At 50.6% G+C, this 23,968-nt stretch overlaps 1 protein-coding gene across 1 annotated transcript in view; it reads left to right on the forward strand.

The window, feature by feature from the left end:
* The window catches only part of EFNA2 (ephrin A2), a 69,842-nt gene extending 58,991 nt beyond the window's left edge, over positions 1-10,851 (forward strand). The window contains exon 4 of the mRNA XM_064175274.1: positions 397-10,851. Within this exon, the coding sequence (XP_064031344.1) occupies positions 397-521 (125 nt within the window). The 3' untranslated portion in view covers positions 522-10,851. The remainder of the gene's footprint in view (positions 1-396) is intronic.
* Positions 10,852-23,968: the final 13,117 nt, after the last annotated feature.

Consider the following 23,968-nt stretch of genomic DNA (forward strand, 5'->3'; position numbering starts at 1 on the left):
AGCGGCACTGCCCCGGGGGGCTGCGCGGATCCGTCCCTGCCCCTGCCCCTTCAAGGCCAAGCCCCCTCCTGCCAAAGCAGGACCACAGCCCACGCAGCTCTGCCACCCTGCTCAGCCCTGCCACCCTGCATGGCTCTGCCAGCCCACGCAGCTCTGCCACCCCACACAGCTCTAGCACCGCACACAGCTCTGCCACCCTGCTCAGCTCTACCACCCCACACAGCTGTGCCACTCCGCACAGATCTGCCACTCTGCTCGGCCCTACCACCCCACCGAGCTCTGCCACCCAGCTCAGCTGTGCCACCCAGCTCAGCTCTGCCACCCAGCTCAGCTGTGCCACCCAGCTCAGCTCTGCCACCCAGCTCTCCCCTCCCTCTCTTCCTCCTCTTCCCGCAGACGATTCCCTCTACGAGTCCCCGGAGCCCATTTTCACCAGCAACAACTCCTGCTGCAGCCTCAGGGTCCCCCACGCCGCCGTGCTCGTGGTGGTGCCAGTTGTCTGGACGCTCCTGGCATCGTAGCACCCACACCGCCGTGCCAGGAAGAGGCTCTGCGGCAAAGGAGCGAGCGGGAGGGGACAAATCCAGGTCGTGCCCGCCCCGAGCGGCGGCGGCGGCAGGAGGATGCCCGCGGAGATCGCCCGCGGGGAGGTTTGGTGCTGCCAGCCAGAAGCTCGCCCTCGTCCTGCCGCCTCCCGGGGGCCCTCGGCACGGCACGGGCACGGCGCTGGCACCGGTGAAGGGCTGTCCCTTGCTTGTGCCCACTGAGAGCTGCCCAGCAGGTGCCACTTTCTACCTTGGCAGAGCCTCGCCGGGGCCGGGTTGGTTCCTCTGCCTTCTGCTCTGTTTGCTCTTAAGGGAAGGACAAAGAGGAGAAGATTTTTTATTGCCACTTCTGGGCTCGGCCCTGCCCAGGCTCCTGCCAGGCTCCTGCCCACCCCCACCCCGTGCCAGACGGACCCGCGCGGGGCCGGGCACTGCCCCCTCCCGCTCAGCCCCTCGCTGGGGTCCTCACCCTGCCCAGGGACGTTGGGCGAGATGGATGCCAGCGGTGGTGCCAATGGCTGCGTTGGCACAGACTCTTTCCAGGCCTGGCCGTTGCTCTGGCAGCAGGACGTCACGGTGCCAGCTCCTGCCACCCCCCTGCCACGGGGCCACGGGGACCCCAGGTGGATACAAGCCCTCGCTGAGCTCCTGGTGAGGTGACCTCATGCCCACCACTTGTGCCACAATTGTCACCGCTGGGACCCTGGGACAGCTCCGCGAGCGGCGAACTGGATGCACCCGAGGGGAGCACTGGGGATGGTTGGCACAGGGGGCACCGGGCATGGCTGGCATGTGGAGCACTGAGGAGGAGCAGTGAGCATGGAGAGCAGCAGGGATGAATGGCTGGCACAGCGGGCACCAAGATGGCAACGCAGAGCAGCAGGGGTGGCCAACCAGGACGTGTGGCACTGGGAATGGCCAGCGTGGAGAGCAGCGAGGGTGGCCAGTGCCAGGAGCACCAGGGATGGTTAACTGGCACAGAGAGCACCGGGGATGGATCACTGACACAGAAGGCACTGGAGACAGCCAATGCCAGGAGCACCAGGGATGGATCACTGGCACAGAAGGCACCGTGGATGGCCAGTGCCAGGAGCACCAGGGGCAGCTGGTTGGCACAGAGAGCGCCGGAGATGGCTGATGCCAGCCTGGGGAGCACCGCCGGGCGCTGGGAGCTGGCAGGCCAGGCTCACCCAGCAGCAGGGCTTGTTCCGAGGGCATTTGGCCAAAGCCAGGGCTGGAGCCTTGCCCACGGTGGGCTTGGTCTCCCCTGGGCAGGAGCAGCGTGCTGTGCCATGCCATGCCATGCCGTGCCGTGCCATGCCATGCCATGCCGTGCCATGCCGTGCTATGCCAGCCCCGGGTTGCCAGACGGCAGATTCCCTCCTCCACGCCTTCCTGCTCAGCACCGTGTGTGTCCCCAGCACCTTGGGGGTGCCAGCCCCCCCCGGCGGGGCCAGTGGGTCCGTGTGGCACCGTCGCTCCCCACGGCCACCCCCCCCCCCAGCTGCTGCTCCTCTGCCAGGGCTGCGCTTGGGATTTTGTTTCCTTCTTTGCATTAAATGAGAACAAAACTCCCCCAAAAAACCCCCAACAAACCCCCAGCCCCCCCCTCCCCGAGGGTGTCCCTGACCCTAGGGTGAGCGGCAGGTCCCCAAGGAGGGCATCATCCCCACCCCCCCCCCCCAACTCCCACCCCTCAACCCTGGGACCTGACACCCCCCACCCCCCCTCCTCGCCTTAAATCTGGGGACTGCCCAACCCAGGCTGGTTGGGGGCTGGTGTGGTCCTGGGAGGGGAGATGGCAAATGGGCTTGGACCTGGCTTAAAGCCTCTCCTGTGGGCACCTTTGGGACCACCAAACACCCCACCCCCCTCCCGTCCTCCCCCCGCCATGGTGAGGTGGGGGGCACCCAGGGGGAGGGGAGGGGGGGGGGGGAGTCTGTCCCTGTACATAGAGAGCTAAACTGTGAGCAGTTTTTTTTATGTATTGTTGAGAATGAATTTTATGGAAGGGTTTAAGCTGATTTTTATTTTTCTTTTCTAGAGTAGGAAGCTGAAATCTCGCAATAAAACTCATCTGCACCACCCCCACCCCTCCCCCCCTCCCTCCCCTCCCCCCTCCCCCCCCCCCTCAGATTAATAGTGATAATAATAACAATAATAAGAATAAATCACAAAGGAAGAATAACAGTTAAAAAAAAACCCCAACCCAGCAACAAAAACCCAACAGAAAGCAGCAAGGAGAGGAAAAAACCCAAACAAAAACGGCCACAAAAATCAAGGCACAAAAGAAATGGACACAAAAAAATATAAGATACAAAAGAAATGGACACAAAAAAAATGAGATACAAAAGAAATGGACACAAAAAAAATAAGATACAAAAGAAATGGACACAAAAAAAATGAGATACAAAAGAAATGGACACAAAAAAATCAAGACACAAAAGAAATGGACACAGGAAAAAATAAGATACAAAATAAATGGACACAAAAAAATATAAGATACAAAAGAAATGGACATAAAAAAAAATAAGATACAAAAGAAATGGACACAAAAAAATATAAGATACAAAAGAAATGGACACAAAAAAATCAAGACACAAAAGAAATGGACACAGGAAAAAATAAGATACAAAATAAATGGACACAAAAAAATATAAGATACAAAAGAAATGGACATAAAAAATAAGATACAAAAGAAATGGACATTAAAAAAAGATACAAAAGAAATGGACACAAAAAAATAAGACACAAAAGAAGTGGACACAAAAAAATCAAAGCAGAAAAGAAATGGACACACAAAAAAATAAGATACAAAAGAAATGGACATAAAAAAAATAAGACACAAAATAAATGGGCATAAAAAAAATAAGACACAAAAGAAATGGACATAAAAAAATAAGATACAAAAGAAATGGACACAAAAAAAATAAGATACAAAAGAAATGGACCCAAAAAAATCAAGACACAAAAGAAATGGACACAGAAAAAATAAGATACAAAAGAAATTGACATAAAAAAAATAAGATACAAAAGAAATGGACACAAAAAAATAAGACACAAAATAAATGGACATAAAAAAATAAGACACAAAATAAATGGACACAAAAAAAATAAGATACAAAAGAAATGGACACAAAAAAAATCAAGACATACACCAAAAAAAAAATGACACAGAAATGAACACACCTGGGAAAAAAATTGACCTAAAAAAAAATCAAGGCACAACAACAAAAAAAATTGACACAAAAATCAAGACACAGAAAAAAAAATTGACACAAAATTGAACACACAAAAAAATTCCTGACACAAAAATCAAGACACAGAAAAAGAATTGACACAAAATTGAACACAGCTGAAGAAATTGACACAAAAATCAACACATGTGGGGGAAAAAATGGACACAAAAATCAACACACCAAAAGAAATTGACATAAAAATGAAGACACACAAAAGAATTGACACAAAAAATTGACACAAACCATGAACACACCCAAAAAATTGACACAAAAATCAACCCAGATGGAAAAAAAATGGACATAGAAATCCAGACACACAAAAAAATTGACACAGAAATGAATACAGCAAAAGAAATTGACACAAAAATCAACACACCCCAAAAAATCGACACAAAAAATTAACACACACCAAAAAATTGACACAAAAATCAACACACCCCAAAAAATCGACACAAAAAATTAACACACACCAAAAAATTGACACAAAAATCAAGGCACAGGCACAAAATTGACCCCAAAAATGAACACAGCAAAAGAAATTGGCACCAAAATGAACACACACGAAAAAAGGACACAAAAAATGAACACAGCAAAAGAAATTGACACAAAAAATTAACACACACAAAAAAATTGACACAAAAAGCAACACACACCAAAAAAAATGGACATAGAAATCAAGACACAGGCACAAAATTGACACCAAAAGGAACACAGCAAAAGAAACTGAGATAAAAATCAACACACGTGGGAAAAAAAATGGACATAAAAATCAAGACACACAAAAAAATGACTCAAAAAATGAACACAGCAAAAGAATTGACACAAAAAGGGAGACACATGAAAAAAAAATGACACAAAAATGAACACAACAAAAGAAATTGGCACAAAAATGAACACAACAAAAGAAATTGGCACAAAAATCCACACACATGGGAAAAAAATGGACATAGAAATCAAGACACACAAAAAAAATGGACACAGAAATGAATACACCTAAAGAAATTGACACAAAAATCAACACACACCAAAAACTGACACAAAAAAAATGAACACTCGTGGAAAAAAATTGACACAAAATTCAACACACACCAAAAAAATGACACAGAAAATGAACACAGGCCAAAAAATGACACAAAAATCAAGACACAGGCACAAAATTGACCCCAAAATGAACACAGCAAAAGAAATTGGCACCAAAATGAACACACACCCAAAAAATGGACACAAAAAACTGACACAAAAAATGAGCACAGCAAAAGAAATTGACACAAAAATGAAGATAACAAAAGGAATTGACACAAAAATGAAGATAACAAAAGGAATTGACACAAAAGTGAAGACACACCAAAAAATTGACACAAAAAGCAGCACACACCAAAAAAAAAGGACATAGAAATCAAGACACAGGCACAAAATTGGCACCAAAATGAACACACCAAAAGAAATTGGCACAAAAATTAAGATACACAAAAAAATGGACACAAAAATCAACACACCCAATAAAAATTGGCACAAAAATCAACACCAAAATCAATACACCAAAAAAAAAAGAGACATAAAAATGAAGACACACAAAAAAATGGACACAAAAATGAACAGCCAGAAAAAAATGGACAGGAAAAACAACAAAAAATGACCTAAAAAGCAACACATTCCCCCCAAAAAAAGGACACAAAAATCAACACAGGACAAAAATTTGGCAGAAAAATGAACACATAAAAAAAAAAGACAAAGCAACAAAAAATTCAACACACAAAAAAACACTGAAAAGAAAAAAATGGATATAAAAAGTGACACCAAAAAACCCAACAAAAAATTCCAACAGAAAAAATTCAACACCAAGAAAAAAAAAAATCAACACACATTAAAAAAAGAAAGAAAGAAAAAATCGAACAGGAAAATCAACACAAAAAAACCCTAAACAATATAAAAGATCTAACAGGAAAATCAAGGGCAAAAAAAATCAACCCCCCCAAAAAATACTGCATAAAAAATCCAATAGGAAAAGTAACTCCAAAAAAAAAAAATCAACATGAAAAAAATCAACACCAAAAAATTAAACAAAAAAAAATTAGCACCAAAAAAATTCAACACAAAAAACCTCAACACAAAAAATTCAATGCAAAAAAAATCAACACAAAAAAATTCAACACAAAAAAATTCAACACAAAAAAATTCAACACAAAAAAACTCAACACAAAAAAACTCAACACAAAAAAAATTCAACACAAAAAAACTCAACACAAAAAATTCTATGCAAAAAAAATCAATGCAGAAAAATTCAGCACAAAAAAGTTCAATGCAAAAAAATTCAGTGCCAAAAAATTCAACACAAAAAAATTCAACACAAAAAAACCCCCACAAAAAAAAATTCAATGCAAAAAAATTCAATGCAAAAAAATTCAATACAGAAAAATCAACACAAAAAAAATTCAATGCAAAAATCAATTCCAAAATATTCAACCACAAAAAAAAATCAACATAAAAAATTCAATAAATAAAAAATCAACACAAAAATCAATGCAAAAAAAATTTAACACAAAATTCAACACACACAAAAAAAAAACCAACACAAAAATCAACTCCAAAAATTCCAACACAAAAAAAACACCAAAAAGTTCAACACAAAAAAGTTCAACACAAAAAAATTCAACACAAAAAAATCCAACACAAAAATCAACTAAAATAAAACCACAGGAAAAAAAAAAAACCACACAAAAAATCAGCACAAAAATTGAACACAAAAAAATTCTATACACAAAAATTCAATACAAAAAAAAGTCAATTAAAAAAAATCAACACCAAAAAAAAATCTAAAAAATCAACCAAAAAAAAAATTCAATTAAAAAAATCAACACAAAAAAATTCAAAACAAAAAAATTAATCACAAAAATCAACTAAAAAAAAAAATTAACCCCAAAAAATTAACACAAAAATCAACTAAAAATAACAACTCAGAAAACCCAACACAAAACAAATCAACACAAAAAAAACCACACAAAAAAAATTCACACAAAAAATTCACACAAAAAAAATCACACAAAAAAAATCACACAAAAAAAATTCACACAAAAAAAATTCACACAAAAAAAATTCACACAAAAAATTCACACAAAAATATTAACACAAAAAATTAACACCAAAAAATTGACAGAAAAAAACAACAACTAAAAACCAATCAACCCCAAAAGCCCAACACAAACAGATTCACCACCAAAAAAAATTCAACACAATCAAATTCAACACAGGAAAAAAAAAAATCAACACAAAAATCAGCTGCAAAAAAATCAATGCAAAAAAAAAGAACACAAAAAAATTCAACACAAAAATCGACTGCAAAAAAAAAAACAACCACAAAAAAAATCAGCACAGAAAAAAATACCCCCAAAAAAAAATCAAGGAAAAAAAAATCAACTCCCAAAAAAGCAACAAGAAAAAAAAATCAAGGAAAAAAAATCAACTCCCAAAAAAGCAACAACAAAAAAAAAAAGGGGGGGGAAAAATCAATGCAAATAAATCAGCAAAAGAAAATCAACACAGAAAAAAAATAGACACAGGAAAAAAATCAACACAGAAAAAAATCACCTAAAAAAAATCACCTAAAAAAAATCAACAGAGAAAAAAAATCAACAGAGAAAAAAATCAACAGAGAAAAAAATCAACAGAGAAAAAAATCAACACAGTAAAAATCAAACCAGAAAAAAGTCACCTAAAAAAAATCACCTAAAAAAATCAATACAGAAAAAAAAATTAACACAGAAAAAAAAATTAACACCAAAAAAAAATCAACACAGAAAAAAAAATCAACAAAAAGATTAAGGGAAAAATCAACTCAAAACAACCAAACAAACAAAAAAGGCAGTGACAAAACATCAAAAGATCAAAATTAACCTCCCCAAAAAATAATAAAGAAGAAAATCAACCCCCAAAAAAATTCAACACATAAAATGAGATGACAAAAATCAACCAAAAAGAAACAGAAACCCAAAAGAACAATAACAAAAAATGGCAGCAGCAAAATGAGGACAAAAAAAACCTCAATGGGAAAAAAATAAAAGGCAACAAAAAAAAAGATAGGAAAAAAAATCCACTGAAATAATGAACAAAAATGTTCCCCAAACAGCCCCCCCAAAAAAATCGAACAAGAAAATTCGCCTCAAAAATCCACATAAAAAATATTCCTAAGTAAAATAGAGAAGCAAAAAATAAACCCAGCAAAGAACCAGGACAATAAAGCACCAAATTCCACCCAAAAATCAGGGGAAAAGCATCCAAATCCTGCCAAAAATCAGGGAAAGAAGCATCAAAATCCAGCCAAAAATCAGGAAAAATAAAAGTAATCAAATCCTCCCCAAAATCAGGGAAAGAAACACCAAAATCCAGCAAAACATCAGGAAAATAAAGCAACAAAACCACACAAAAATCAGGGGGAAAAAGCATCAAAATCCACCCAAAAGCCAGCAAAAAGGCACCAAAATCCACCCAAAATCAGGAAAATAAATCACCAAAATCCAGCCAAAAATCAGGGACATAAAGCAACAAAACCACCCAAAAACCAGGGAAAAAAGCATCGAAATCCACCCAAAAGTCAGCAAAAAGGCACCAAAGTCCATCCCAAAATAAGGAAAATAAAGCAATAAAATCCTCTCAAAAAAGTAAGGAAAAAAACATCAAAATGCAGTCAAAAATATAGGGGGAAAAAAAACCCACACCAAAATCCATCCCAAAAGCAGGAAAAAAGGTACCAAAATCCACCCAAAAATCAAGAAAAAAGGCACCAAAATCCACCCAAAAATCAGCAAAGAAAAAAAAAAAAGCACCAAAATCAGGAAAATAAAACAACAAAATCCACCCAAAAATCAGCATAAAAAGCACCAAAATCCACCCAAAAATTAGGGGGGAAAAAAAGCACCAAAATCCACCCAAAAATCAGGAAAAAAAAAAGCACCAAAATCCACCCAAAAATCAGGAAAAAAAAAAAAAGCACCAAAATCCACCCCAAAATCAGGAAAAAAAAAAAAGCACCAAAATCCACCCCAAAATCAGGAAAAAAAACCACCAAAATCCACCCAAAAATCAGGAAAAAAAAAAAAAGCACCAAAATCCACCCCAAAATCAGGAAAAAAAACCACCAAAATCCACCCAAAAATCAGGAAAATAAAAAGCACCAAAATCCACCCAAAAATCAGGAAAATAAAAAGCACCAAAATCCACCCAAAAATCAGGAAAAAAGCCTCAAAATGCATCCCAAAACTCCACCCCAAAACGGGGGTGGGGGGGGGGAACCCTACAAGAGCAAAACTCAGAACCCCCCCAAAGCTCCCCCAGAATCATCAGGGGGAAAAGACAAAAAGAAATCCACAACTGCCCCCAAAATCCACCTTCAAAAATCAACAATCCAGAAAAATTCCAACCCCCCCCCCCCCAAGAAAAAAAATCAGGAAAAAAAAATCCTCAGCTCCCCCCCCCCCAAAAAAAAAAACATGACAAAAGAGATGGCAAAAACCTACCCCAAAAAATCAACAGGGGAAAAAAAAATTAGGAAAAAACAAACAAACAAACAAAAAAGTTCCCCAAAAAGCAACAAAGAACCCCCCCGGCCCCGCCCCCTTTGCCCCTCTCCTTCTCTCCCCATTCCATCCCCACTGCCCTCTCTCCATCTCCTTTCTCCCCTCTCCATCTCCTTTCCTCTCACTCCATCATCTTTCCCCTTTCTCCGTCCCCTGTCCCTTCTCTCCATCTCCTTTCCCTCTCTCCGTCCACTTCCCCCCTCTCCATCTCCAGTTCCCCCTCTCCATATCCTCTCCCCTCTCCACCTCCTTTCTCCCTCTCCATCTCCTTTCCCTCTCTCCATCCTCTTCCCCCCCACTCCATCCTGTCTCACCTCTCCATCCCTTTTGTTTCTCCTCCACCTCCTTTCTCCTCTCTCCATCTCCATTCCCCCTCTCCATCTCCTTTTCCCCCCACTCCATCCTCTTTCCCCCTTCTCCACCCCCTGCTCCCCCACTCCATCTCCCTTTCTCCCCTCTCACTCCCCTGCCCCTCCCATCCATCCCACGTCCCCTTACTCCACCTCCACCTCCTTTCTCCCCTCTCCATCTCCTTTTCTCCTCTCCATCCTCTTTCCCCCCATCTCCATCCCCTGTCTCCTCTCCACCTCCTTTCTCCCCACTCCACCTCCTTTCCCACTTTTCTATCCCCTTTCCCCTCTCTCCATCCCCTGTTCCACCTTCACCTTTCCTCCCTCTCCACCTCCTTTCCCCCTCTCTGCCCTCAATCTCCACTCCATCACTTGCCTCCACTCCATCCCCTGCCCTGCTCCTCCATCTCCTGTCCTCCTCCATCCCCTGTCCCCATCCCTTGCCTCCCCTTCCCCATCCCCTGTCTCACCACCTCCATCCCATATCCCCTGCCCCCACTCTCCACCCCCCCCCTCCATCCCCCCCCGTCCCTCTCCCTCCAGCCCAGCTGATGATTCCCCGGAGCAGAGCAGCAGCATCCCCCTGCTCGTTAGGGGTTGTGGGATGAGGGCCCCCACCCAGCCACCCACCCGGGCGCTGAGCACCCCCCAGGGTTTCCCCCCCGAACAGTGGTGCTGGGTGACAATGATGCCACCCCCCCCCCCCCCCACCCCCTCCTGGTTTTGGGGGGGCTGTTTTCCCTCCCCGTTGTTGTGTGGGACAGCGGCCAAGCGACAGCGGCAGCCGGGGGCGGGGGGGGTGGGGAGGGGCTGGGGTTTGGTGGTTGTTGGTTTTTTGGGGGGGTAGGGGTGAAAGGGGTGCGTGGGGTGGGGGGGCTCGGGGGGGCTTTGCTGTTGACTGGGCTGTCCCCGGCGGGGGGAGCAGCTCGGTGCTGGGTCTCTGCGTGTTGGTCTCCGTTCCGCCTTAGCTTCGTCCGTAGGCAGCGCCGCTTCCGTCCCTCGACGTCGTGCTGATGGTTCCCGGATCACCTCCCCTCGTCCCGTCCGGTCCAGTTCTGTCCCGTCCGGTCCCGTCCGGTCCCGGTTCTGTCCCCTTTGGATTCTGTATTTTTTTATAAGAAAATCCAAATAAATGTCGTGCCAGGCACCTCTGCCTCCCGGCCTCACTGTGCCCTCCATGCCCCAGGGCACAGCTGTGCCAGGCACCTCTGCCTCCCGGCCTCACTGTGCCCTCCACGCCCCAGGGCACAGCTGTGCCAGGCACCTCTGCCTCCCGGCCTCACTGTGCCCTCCATGCCCCAGGGCACAGCTGTGCCAGGCACCTCTGCCTCCCGGCCTCACTGTGCCCTCCATGCCCCAGGGCACAGCTGTGCCAGGCACCTCTGCCTCCCGGCCTCACTGGCACTGGGTGAGCCACGAGATCCAATTCCCTGGCACTACATGAGCCAGAGGATCCAGCACTGGCACTGTATGAGCCAGAGGGTCCAGCGCTGGCACTGCGTGAGCCAAAGGGTCCAGCATCAGCACTGGGTGTGCCAGAGGAGGTCCAGCACAAGCTGAGTCAGGAGATCCAATTCCCTGGCACTGGGTGAGACAAAGGGTCCAGTGCTGGCAGTGGGGAAGCCAAGGGAGGTCTGATACTGGCACTAAGTGAATCTGTTCCCGGGCACCAGGTGAACCAGGGAAGGTCCAACACCAGCACTGAGTAAGCCAGGGGAGGTCCAACACTGGCCCTGGGTAAGCCAAGAGATCCAGTTCCCTGGCATCAGGTGAGCCAGAGGGTCCAACACTGGAACTGGGTGAGACAAAGAGTCCAGCACTGGCACTGTGTGAGGCAGAGAGTTCAGTGCCAGCACTGAGTGTGCCAAGGTATCCAGTGCCCTGGCAGCAGGAGAGCCAGGAGCATCCAGCCCTGGCACTGGATGAGCCAGAGGGGTCTAACACCAGCCCCAGCTGAGCCAGAGGGTCCAGCCCTGGCTCTGGGTGAGCTGGGCAGGGCAAAAGCCAACACTGGGTGAGCTCCAGCACCCTGGCACCACGTTGGCCACTCTCAGCTCCCTGTGCAGCCCTTTGCCCTGGTGCAGCCAGGGCTGCTCTGCTGGGTGCTGTGTTCTTAATTACAGGAAGGATTTAATTACCACCTTAATGAATAATAATGGATATTAAATTAATTAATAGGCAGTTGTTGATAGTACTTAATTATCAGAGCCAACACAGCCTGGCAGGTGGGTGCTCAGGGCTGGCATCTTCTGGTGTCTCCTGGGGTGCTGCTGCTGCTCCTCACCTTCCTCTGCCTCGGTTTCCCCAGCACTGGGATGGCTTCAGGTCACCAACAGGTGACATCCTGGGGTGCCCCCACCAAAGCCAGGGGCACACAGCCCTTGGCTAATCCTATTGCAACTCCTGTCCCCTACAGAGCAGACCCAGGCTCTCCCCACCCTGGACCTGCCTTTGCCCCCCCCTCACAGCGTCACAGAACAGTAGGGATTGGAAGGGACCTCTGGGGGTCACTCAGCCCAAGGCCCTGCCAAGGGAGGGGCACCCCCAGAAGGTCACACAGGAACACCTCCAGGTGGGCTTTGGCTGCCCCCAGGGATGGAGACTCCTGCACCTCTCTGGGCAGCCTGCTCCAGGCCTCCACCACCCTTCAGCTACAGAACTTCCTCCTCGTGCTCAGGTGGAGCTGCTGATGGGCAAAGTTGTGCCCATTGCCCCTTATCCTGGCACTGGGCACCACTGAACACAGCCTGGTGCCAGCCTGCTGATACTCACCCTCGAAGCACTGCTCAGCACTGCTCAGACCCCCTCAGGCTGCTCTCCTCCAGCCTACAGAGCCCAAACTCCCTCAGCCTGGCCCCAGCAGAGCTGTTCCAGTGCCCCTCAGCATCTCTGCAGCCCTTTGCTCTGCCCTCTGCAGCCTCTCCCTGCCCTGCCTGAACTGGGGAGCCCAGAGCTGGCCCCAGGACTCCATCTGTGGCCTCACCAGCTCAGAGTAGAGGGTCAGGAGACCCTGCCCCAACCTGCTGCCCACACTCTTCTTGCTACTCAAGTACCAAACAACTTCTGCCTGTGGCCTGTGCCCCTTCCTGGCTTTTGATGCCAATTTCCCCCCTAATTAGCAGAATAAACCAACATGCTGTTAATTGATTCAGGCTTGTTCAGCCCAGCCCAGGCTCTGAAGTTTGCCACAGGAGGTTGAAAGCTTCATTTTGCTTTTTAATGAGAGCCAGGAGCAGGGGGAGATCCCAGCACCCACAGCTGGGGAGGTGGGTGCTGGGTTGAGCTCGGCAGTCACTGCCAGCTCTGGGCAGCAGAAAGGGCTGGGGAAGGAGCCTGGTGGGAGCTTGCCAGAGAGGAAAAGAAGAGAGAGAGAGAGAGAGAGAGAAGGAATTTTTTAGGCCCTCATAGAGTTTTTTGAGGCCTGACTCATGATTTTTTTAACACTGGGGGTTGGAAAGATGGAGTTAAAAATAGCAAAGTGGCAGGCGTGAGGCTGAGACAAATTCATTGTTAGTGATTAATGAATGGAGTCCTGGAGCTGCAGGGCCCGAAGGGGATCATTTAGGTTTGATGTGACTGGTGGTGATGGAGAGCTGGGCCAGCCCTGGGTGCTCCTGGCACTGGATCCTTGCTGCTGCCAGTTCTGCTGCAGGCACCAGATGGGTCACCCATTGGGTAGCAGCTGTGGAGCATCACCCATCAGGTGTCACCCTTTGGGTGTTGCCCATTGGGTATCACCCATCAGGTGTCACCCTTTGGGTGTTGCCCATTGGGTATCACCCATCAGGTGTCACCCTTTGAGTATTGTCTGTTGGGTATCACCCATCAGGTGTCACCCTTTGGGTGTTGCCCATTGGGTATCACCCATCAGGTGTCACCCTTTGAGTATTGCCTGTTGGGTGTCACCCTTTGGGTATTGCCCATTGGGTATCACCCATCAGGTATCTCCTTTGGGGCATCACTCATTGGGTATTGCCCATTGGATATTGCCCATTGGGTATCTCACATCAGATATCTCCTCTTGGGCACCACCCACTGTGTATTGCCCATTGGATATTGCCCACTGGGTATCACCCATCATGTATCTCCTCTTGGGCATCTCCCCTTGGGTATTCCCCTTTTGGTATCACCCATCAGATGTCATCCATTGTGTATCACCCACCAGGTGTCTCCTCTTGGGCATTGCCCATTGGGTGTCTCACATCTCCCAGCCTTATCTCCTGGTATCTCTGACAGGTACCAGAGGTACTGGCAGGAACGTTCCTGTAGGGAGCTGCCAGCTGCTGGGCACCCAAGGGAAGGTTGAATCTGGGTGGGGGGCAGTGATGCAAACAGAAGGAGAGAGGAGGTGGAGGTGGTTTGCTGAGCCTGGGAGAAGGCAGGAGAGATGTTGGCTTAATGAACCTGGTCCTGCACTTGGGTCACAACAATGCCATGCAGTGATCCAGGCTAGGGGCAGAGTTGGCTGAAAGAGGACATGACCTGAAACTGTGCCAGGGGAGGGCTAGGTTGGAGCTCAGGATCGATTTCTTTGCTGCCAGAGCGGTCAGGGACTGGCAGAGGCTGCCCAGGGAGGTGCTGGAGTCTCCATGCCTGGAGGTGTCCAACAAAGCTGTGCCCATGGCACTTGGGGCCATGCTTTGGTGCCCGTGGTGGGGCTGGCTTGAAGGTTGGCCTGGATGCCCCTAGAGGACTTTTCCAACTCAAATTACTCCACCACCCTGTGACTGCCACCAGCTCCTCCCCCAGCATGCTCAGTACCTGCTCGGGATGCGGAGCTGTGCCCAGTGCTGGCAGGTGGCTGGGCCGGGCTGGGGAAGGTGTGGGGGTGTTGCTGGAGCCCCTCCCATGCTGCCCCTTCGGTGCCATCGATCTGCCTGTGCCGAGGCATTCAGCTGTGTAATTGTGCTCAGCGCTGGCAGCCTCCTGCCCGCGGGGCCCTGCACCAGCAAATGGAACTTCTCAGCCCACTGGGCACAGAGTTTGGCTGGGATGGTGACTGCCCACCCCCACCCTGGGCAGAGGAGGAGGCTGGGGGTGGCCTTCAAAAGGAAGGTGGTGGAGGAGGGGGTTTTGTGCAGCACCCCCACCACCGTCAGAGGCATCACCTCCCAGCCCCTTTATCCCCATCCCAATCCCAATGTATCCACCAGGAAAAAACCAACTAGGTGCCACTTCCAAGCCTCCTTTCCTCCATCCCAAATAAAGCCAAATAGGACAAACCCAACCTGCTACCACTTCCCAGCCTCCTTTCCCTCATCCCAAGCTGTGTGTATCCATCAAGAATAATACAACCTAGGTACCACTTCCCAACCTCCTTTCCCCCATCCCAAGCTCAATGTATCCATCAGGAAAAAGAAAAGCCAAATAGGACAAACCCAACCAGGCACAACTTCCCGGCCCCTTCTTCCCCCGTCCCAATCCCTCCATCTCCAAGGAGCCAGAGAGGCACCGAGCATCTGCATCCCATCCCTGAGCACTTTTCCAGGGCGTGATTTCTCCCCGGAGGCAGGGAGTGAGCATCCATTCCCCTCGGCCGGCTCCTCTCTCCCGAGGTAAGGGGAATTATCTCCGGCCCAATTGCTCCAGCATGATCCTGCCGAATGCTGCCCAGCAGGAAGGCGACGTCTTATGTAAAATACATGCCCCTGGGTGAGCCTTTTAATAGCAATGGCTCCTACCCCGGGGGGAGGTGGGGGTTGGGAAGGGGGGAGGGGGGAGGTGGTGGCCACGACGGTGCCAAGAAATGATTGAAAAGTTGGGGCTCGCCGTAGGAAACACCCCGCTGGGGGGAACAAGGTGTTTGCGTTCCCCTGCCAGGTAACAGATGAAAAGAGTTGCAATGAATGCTAATGGGATGGGCAGAGGGAGGCTGCGGAGGCTGCCGGGGCTGGCTGAGACCGGGGCTGGGTGGGGATCGGGAGAGGGGAATGCAGTCCTGGTGATGCAGCCCTGGCAGTGCTGCCCTGGCGATGCAACCTTGGCAGTGCCGCCCTGGCAGTGCAGCCCTGGCGATGGGGAGGGAGTTTTTAGTCTCTCGGGGAGTGCCAGGACTGGGGGGAATGGAGCAAAGCTGGAGATGGGGAGAGTCAGCCTGGAGGTGAGGAGGAAGATGTTGAGCAGGAGAGTGGTGAGAGCCTGGCAGGGGTTGCTCAGGGAGGTGGCTGAGGCCCCATCCCTGGAGGTGTTTGGGGCCAGGCTGGATGTGGCTGCTCTAGGGTAGAGTGTCCCTGGGCATGGCAGGGGAGTTGGCACTGACTGATCCTTGTGGTCCCTTCCAACCCTGACTGATTCTATGATTCTAAGCTCAGTTTGGCAGCCTGGAGCTGGCCACCCGAAGGATAGTAACAAGGCACAGGGATAATGCTTTGGGATGCTGCTGGAGGCATTCAAACCCCACCTGGATGTGTTTCCCTGTGACCTTGGGGGTGGTGGGGTGGTGGTGTTGGACTCAGTGATCTGTAGAGGTCCCTTCCAACCTCTACTACTCTGTAATTCTGTGATTCCACAGTTCTGTGGTTCCACAATTCCATGGTTTATATTATCCCAGAACTCAATGGTTCTGATTCCATGATTCTATGGTTCCATGAGTCCATAATTCCATGGTCCTATGATTCCATTACTCCACGATTAAACAATCCCACAAGTTTATACTTCCATCATTCCATTGTTGTGTGACTCTGTGGTTCCATAATCCCATAATTCTCTGATTCCATAATTCTCTAATTCCCTGATTCCATAATTCTCTAATTCCATCATTCCACCACTCTACAAAATCCTTTCTTATTGCCCCAAAACACAACCGGGAAGAAATCCATCACCTGCCCAAAACCTCCTCTGGAAGGAAATCCATTACCTGAACAAAACCACCTCTGGGAAGAAATCCACCACCTGCCCAAAGCCACTTCTGGGAAGAAATCCACCACCTCCCTAAAAACACCTCTGGAAGGAAATCCACCACCTGCCCCAAACCACCTCTGTCTTGAAGGGAGAGCTTCAATCCCCAGGGGACTCCTCCCAGCTGCCCCCATCTCTGTGCCACAACCTCGCTGCCGCCGCCGCCGCCTCTGCCGCTGCCGCCCGCAAAGGGCTGCGGCGGGGCTGAGCTGTTTGTAAATGCAGCTGAGCAGGGGAGGGAGAGGGGGAAGCAAGGAGGATAAACACGGCTGAGCAGCCTTCATCCACCCCGGTAAATATTTTATATTACACCCCAAGAAAAGACACTCCTATTTAAATGATTTATAAAGGAAGATCATGGAGAGGTTCCTATAAAATATGTAGGGCTCCTAATCCCGACATCATCAAGCAAAAGAGGACTGGAATCATTTATTACCCTTGCAACAGCCTCGCCGGCTGCAGGGAGACGACTGACAAATAAAAGTGTGTTTACAGCTTTTGGGCTCCTCCAGGGAGAGGTAAATCACAGTGGGGGTGGGAAAGGGGGAAAGGAAGCCGGAAATTAAGTGGCAATTTCTGGCCGTCACCATGGAGCAGGGCAGGGGGATGGAGGGTGGAGAGGTCCTCGTGTTGCCGTTCCGGGGGGGGGTATGGGGTGGGTGAAGTGATGCTTTATAATGCTTGTTCCTCCTTGCCCCAAGGGTAGGATTAGGATGGGAGCCCCTCTGGGATCAGGGCAAAAAAAAAAGGTGGAATTATAGAAGCAGAGGATGGTGGAATGGTTGAAGTTGGAAGGGACCTTCAGGATCATCCAGTTCCAAACCCCCCCCCCCCCCCTCCCCACCACCACCTCTGTCATCACCAGGGGCACCTCCCACCAGCACAGGTTGCTCACAGCCTCATGCAGCCTGGTCTTGAACACTGCCAGCAATGAGGCATCCATAACCCCCCCGGGCAACCTGTGCCGGCGCCTCCCCACCCTCCATCTAGAGAATTTCTTCCTCATCTCCACTCTCAATCTCCCTTCTCCCAGCTCAAAGCCATTCCTCATTTCGGATCCATCTATTGAATGTCAAAGTGTTCAGATCCATAAACAAACAAACTGGCGAGGCTGCACTTCAAATCCTGGGCTTAGCTTCGGATCCCTCACTCCGAGGAGGACATTGAGGGACGGGAGAAGGTCCAGAGAAGGGCAACAAAGCTGGGGAAGGGTCTGGAGAAGAGGGCTGGGGAGAAGCAGCTGAGGGAGCTGGGGGTGTTTAGTGTGGAGCAGAGGAGGCTGAGGGAGACCTCATTGCTCTCTGCAGCTCCCCGAAAAGAGGTTGGAGGGAGGTGGGGATTGGCCTCTTCTGCCTGGGAACAAGCAACAGGACAACAGGACATGGCCTGAAATTGTGCCAGGATTGGTCCAGGTTGGAGATGAGGAAAAATGTCTTTGCTGCAAGAGGCAGCAGGGATTGGCAGAGGTTGCCTGGTGGAGTGGGTTAGAATGCATCTTAAAGGTGGAACTGGTTGGGAAGGGAAAGACCTCCAAGATCACAGAGGTCTTTGAGGTCCTTTCCAACCTAAACCATTCTATGATAGTGGAATGAATCACAGAAAGTCAGGGGCTGGAAGGGAGCTCCAAAGCTCAGCCAGTCCAACCCCTCTGCCAGAGCAGGATCACGCAGAGCAGATCACACAGGAACACATCCAGGCAGGGTTTGAGCATCCCCAAAGGTGGAGACTCCACAACCTCCCTGGGCAGCCTGTTCCAGGGTTCTGTCACCCTCATGGTGAAGAAAATCCTCCTCTTGTTTAAATGAAACTTCCTATGCCTCAGCTTCCACCTATTGCCCCTTGTCCTGGCATGGGCATCACCCAGCAGAGCCTTCTCCAGCCTCCTGCCACTCACCCTGCACATGTTGATAACCACTGATGAAGTCACCTCTCAGCCTCCTCTTCTCCAATCTCCCAGCCCCAGCTCCTTCAGGCTCTCCTTGTAAGAGAGATGTTCCATTCCCTTCATTATCCTGGTGGCTCTAAGAGTTGGATTAGAATGCATCCTAAAGGTGGTATGGGTTGGGTTGGGTTGGATTGGGTAAGACCTCCAAGGTCACAGAGGTCTTTGTGGTCCCTTCCAAACTAAACCACAGAATCACACAGAATTCCTTAGACTGGGAAAGCCTTTCAAGAGCATTGAGTCCAATCATTAGCCTCACACTGACAAGTCCTTGACTACCCCAAACCCCTCAGCACAACATCTCATCACTCTGAATCGCTGCGGTTGGAAGGGACCACCAGGGTCATCCCGTCCAGCCTTCATCCCAGCATCCTTCATCACCAGACCATGGCCTCAAGCACCACATCCACTCTGCTTTTTAACACCTCCAGGGATGGCAACTCCACCACCTCCCTGGGCAGCCTGTGCCAGTGCCTGACCTCCCGTTCAGGAAAGAACTTCCTCCCAACATCCAACCTGGCACAACTTGAGGCCATTTCCTCTTCTCCTACTGTTAGCCATGGGGAGAAGAAGTCATCGGGAGTGGAGCAGAGACCCTTCTGTGACACCACCCAGTGATAACCTCAAAGCTCTTCCCCAGCCCCAACCCCACTCTCCCTCAGCTCTGTCCCGCGGGCAGCGGCGCTGCGGGCGGCAGGGTGGTAGCGGCGGGCACGGCCGGGCGCGTTGGCAGCGGCGGCGGCGGTTTGGCATGCGGCGGCAGGCGGCAGGCGCTGGGGCCCTGGCAGCGCCGTTATTAAGGGATTAGCGACTCGTCCTGGCGCTCAATGGCAGATAAGTGCCGCCGCTTGTATTATCTTTTCACGCCGCACCGCCGAGGATGACAAAGAGCCAACATGGGTGTCATGGCCTTCAGCATATCATTAAGGGTAATTTGTCTGGTGGGGGACTTTGGGAGAGGAGAGAAAGGGGCGGGGGGGGGGGGGGGGGGGGGGGGGGGAGAGGGAGAAAGGGAGAGAAGGATGGAGAGGAAGAGCAGCCCGGGGAGGAGAGAGGGGATTAAAAACTAAGGAGAGGAGATTAGGAGTGAAATGCGAGCTGTATTCAGAGGCAGCCAGGCAGGGAGAAGCAAATAGCCAGGGAGGGGATGGGTTGGGGCCGCTGGGGGATTGGCACCGCCGTCGTGGGGCAAGGTGGCAGGAGAAGGCTTTCAGGGTTGGGATGGAGGAGGTGGGGGAGGGGGTGGGGAGGGATTTGGAGACGCACCCACACCCCCTTCCCCTCCCCACCCACCTCTTCTCTTCGTGGAATCAGAGAGTTGTTTAGGGTGGAAAAGCTCTTCAAGCTCATCCAGTGCAAGCAGCAACTCAACCCCACCACGGGCACCAAAGCCTCTCCCCGAGTGCCATGGGCACAGGGTTCTGGGACACTTCCAGCCATGGGCACTCCACCACCTCCCAGGGCAGCCTCTGCCAATCCCTGATCACTCTGGCAGCAAAGAAATTGTTCCTCCTCTCCAACCTAACCCTCCCCTGGCACATTTTCAGGCCATTTCCTCTCCTGCTGCCAGGGAGAAGAGACCAACCCCGAACCCACCCCCAGCCTCAGCCCCCAGCAACGAGCCCAGTGGGTGGCTCCCGCAGTCAGACCCCCCCCCAGAGTGAATCTATTGCCCCTCTCTGATGGACCAACCATTGTCATGGGTCTGGGGGCTCCTAAGGGGGCTCCTGGGGTCATGGTGAGTAGAGCCAGGGCACAGTGACAGTTCCCTGGTGAAACCCATTCCTGGTGCAACCTGCTCCTTGGTGTAATCTGCTCCTTGGTGCAACCCATTCCATGCAACCTCCTCTTTGGTGTAACTCATTCCTCAGTGCAACTTGCTCCTTGGTACGACCAGAAACTTTGTGCAACCTCCTTCTTGGTTCAGCCCATTCCATGCAGCCTCCTCCTTGGTGTAACCTACTTCATGCAACCTGCTCCTTGCTACAACCAGCAATTTGATGTAGCCTCCTCCTTGGTTCAGCCCACTCCATGAAACCTCCTCCTTGGTGTAGCCTACTTCATGCAACCTGCTCCTTGGTGTAACCCACTCCTGGTGCAACCTGCTCCTTGGTGTAACCCACTCCTCAGTGCAACTCACTGCTGCTGCAACTCACTCCTCAGTTTCATCTGCTCCTTGGTGCAACCCACTCCTAGTGTAACCCACTCCCATTGCAACATGCTCCCTGGTGCCACCCACCTGCTGGTACAACCTGCTCCTCAGTGCAACCCACTCCACACAACCTGCTCCTTGGTGTAATCTTCTCCTGGTACAACCTCTTCCTTGCTATAACCTGCTTGTTGATGTAACCCACTCCTGGTGCAGCCTGCTCCTTGGTGTAACCCACTCCTGGTACAGCCTGCTCCTTGGTGTAATCAGCTCCTGGTATAGCCTGCTCCTTGGTGTAATCAGCTCCTGGTATAGCCTGCTCCTTGGTGTAACCCACTCCTGGTGCAGCCTGCTCCTTGGTGTAATCAGTTCCTGGTACAGCCTGCTCCTTGGTGTAACCTGCTCCTTGGTGTAATCAGTTCCTGGTGCAGCCTGCTCCTTGGTGTAACCCACTCCTGGTGCAGCCTGCTCCTTGGTGTAAGCAGCCCCTTGGTGCAACCCCCGTTTCTCCCAGGCTTTCCACCCCACCCCTCCCCATCTCCGTGTGGCACAGGGCAGCCGAGCCGCTCAGGAGCTGGCACAGCGCAGCAGGGTCTGCTGCCCACCTCAGCGGGCAGCAAAGGGTCAAAGCAAGAGCAAGGAGAAAGCCGCAGCAGAAATCCAGCAAAGCTTCCCCCGCTCCCCCCCCCGCCGCCCAAGGGGGGAGGCTGAGCTGGTGGCGCTCTGCTCTATCGGTCAATCAATCAATCAGGAATCGAGGCGTGGGCATCGATCGGGGAGAAGGCTTTGCAGGGGCCAGGTAATGGAAATAAGCATCTGGAGACAGTCAAATGGAACAGCTAATGCCACGGTCACTGCTGCGAGCAGACACCGACCTGAGCCGCGCCGCACCAACCCTCCCGGTGACAGCTCACACCCACCCCCCCCCCACGCAACCACCACTTCCAGCCCCTTCCCCTGGGGCAGCCAAAGCCCCACGGGGCTGGCCCTGGCAGGACACAACCAACGCCGAGCGGGGAGCATCCATCTCCCATCACCGCTCCCCCTCCCGCACCTCCGCCCCAAACTCCTCACCCGCCAGAGGGACTGGGCTGGGGCTGGGGCTGGGGATCCTCCCTCACCCCCTCCCTCCCCTCCCCTTCTGATAATCCTATTTTTGAACCAGGGGATTAGGATCAATACTTCACTCCTAATGCTGTGGTAATACAGTGTTACACCGCCAGCGCCAGTTCCCTGCTGAAACACTTAAGGTAGTTTAAACCCATTTGTGCCGCGGAGTGCCCTGAATCCACAACGAGCTCGGCGCGGCGGAGGCGCAGCCGCGGCAGGGTGGCACAGGAGGTGCCAACCTGGCAGCTGCCTGTAAAGGGCTTTGCCGGCTAAATCCAAACTCTGGGTGGCCTCAAACGGGCAAGGGAATGGTAGAGTTTTGAACCCCCACAGGGTTGGTAAACTCCCACCCCCCAAAAACCCCAAACAATTAAACCCATGGAATTGCAGGGAGGGACCTCTGGGCATCGCCAGCCCAACCCCGCTGGGTACCCACAGCAGCTTGCCCAGCAGCACCATGCCCCAGGGGTCAGCGCTGGGCACAGTCCTGCTTCATCTCTTTACTGATGATCTGGAGCAGGGGACTGAGTCCAGCAGCAGTGAGTGTGCAGCTGGCACCAAGCTAGGGGCAGTGTGGAGCTGCTGGAGGGGAGCAGAGCCCTGCAGAGGGACCTGGGCAGGCTGCATGGGTGGGCAGAGGCCAAGGGGATGAGACTGAACAAGGCCAAGGGCAGGTTCTGCACTTTGGCCACAACAACCCCAAGCAGCTCCAGGCTGGGGCCAGAGTGGCTGAGAGTAGGCAGGCAGAGAGGGCCCTGGGGGTGCTGGCAGAGAGGAGCTGCAGAGGAGGCAGCAGTGCCCAGGTTGATTCTATCTTTCTAATGCCCAGGGAGGTTAGAAGCTCTGCACAGAAAGAGGCTCCACAGCCTCTCTGGGCAGCCTGCTCCAGGCCTCAACACCCTCACACCAAACAACTTTCTCCTCCTGGCTTATAGTTTGTGCCCATTGCCCCTTGGCCTGGCACTGGGCACCACTCAGCAGAGTCTGGCCCCAGCCTCTTGCCCCCCACAGTTCCTTCAGCTCTGGCTGAGCATTGCTCAGATCCCCTCTGGGGCTGCTCTCCTGCAGGCTCTCACCCCCAGAGCTCTCAGCCTTTGCTCCTCAGCACCTTCCCAGCCTCCAGTGGGCTCTCTCCAGCAGTTCATGTTGAGGTGGCACCTCCTGGGTTCCAGCTTCTGCCTGTTGTTCCTTCTCCTATCACTGGGCATCACCAGTCAGAGCCTGGCACCTTCTTGGCACCCACCCCTCAGATATCTACAGGCATTGCTCAGGTCCCCTCTCAGCCTTCTCCTCTCCACACTAACCAGCCCCAGGGCTCTCAGCCTGTCCTCACAGCAGAGATGTTCCAGTCCCTTCATCATCCTCAGAGCCTCTGTTGGACTCCTTCCAGCAGTTCCCTGTCCCTTTTGAACTGGGCAGCCCCAAGCTGGGCACAGCATTCCAGATGTGATCTCAACAGGGCAGGGCAGAGGGGAAGAAGAACCTCCCCAGCCCTGCTGGCCACACTCAGGTACCAAACAACTTCTGCTTGTGGCCTGTGCCTGTTCCTGCCATTTGATGCCCTGCACTTAAGGTGCCCTCATCTCTACCCCAAGCTTTGAGTGCCCCCAGCTCTACCCTGGCTTCTGAGTGCCCCCAGCTCTGTCCCAGGTTTTGAGTGTCCCCAGCTCTGCCCCAGGTTCTGGGTGCCTCAGTTTCTACCCTGGCTTTTGAGTGCCCCCAGCTGTGGCCTGAGCTTTGGGCAGCCAGCACCTCCTCACTGGTCAGCAGGACGACTGCAGAGCGTGGCCAGAGGGAACCCAAGCATCTTTCCACTCCAAATTGGCTGAGGGGTTTGGAGCCAAACTCCCAGGGAATAGAAACACAAATATTTCCATCCAGTGCTATAATTATGAATTAGAGCAAAGCTCTGTCTTTATTAGGTGCTAATAGAGATAAAGGGGGTTTGAAATGCAAGGCACAGCTATATAAATGCTAATTCACCCAGAGACCTTCCTCTCTCCCCAGCCCAAAGAGAATCCACTTCCAAAGCGACACCAACAAAATAAAGAGGGAGAGGGAAAACCAAACCTCAGCACTGACCACTCTGGGCCAAGCAAAAGTCCAAGAAATCATCTCAGCAACTCCATTTGGTTTGTTTAGTGAGGCAGCAGCTGCCTGCCACCA

Source organism: Pogoniulus pusillus, chromosome 41 (assembly GCF_015220805.1).
Source record: "Pogoniulus pusillus isolate bPogPus1 chromosome 41, bPogPus1.pri, whole genome shotgun sequence".
In the NCBI taxonomy this organism is placed as follows: Eukaryota; Metazoa; Chordata; class Aves; order Piciformes; family Lybiidae; genus Pogoniulus; species Pogoniulus pusillus.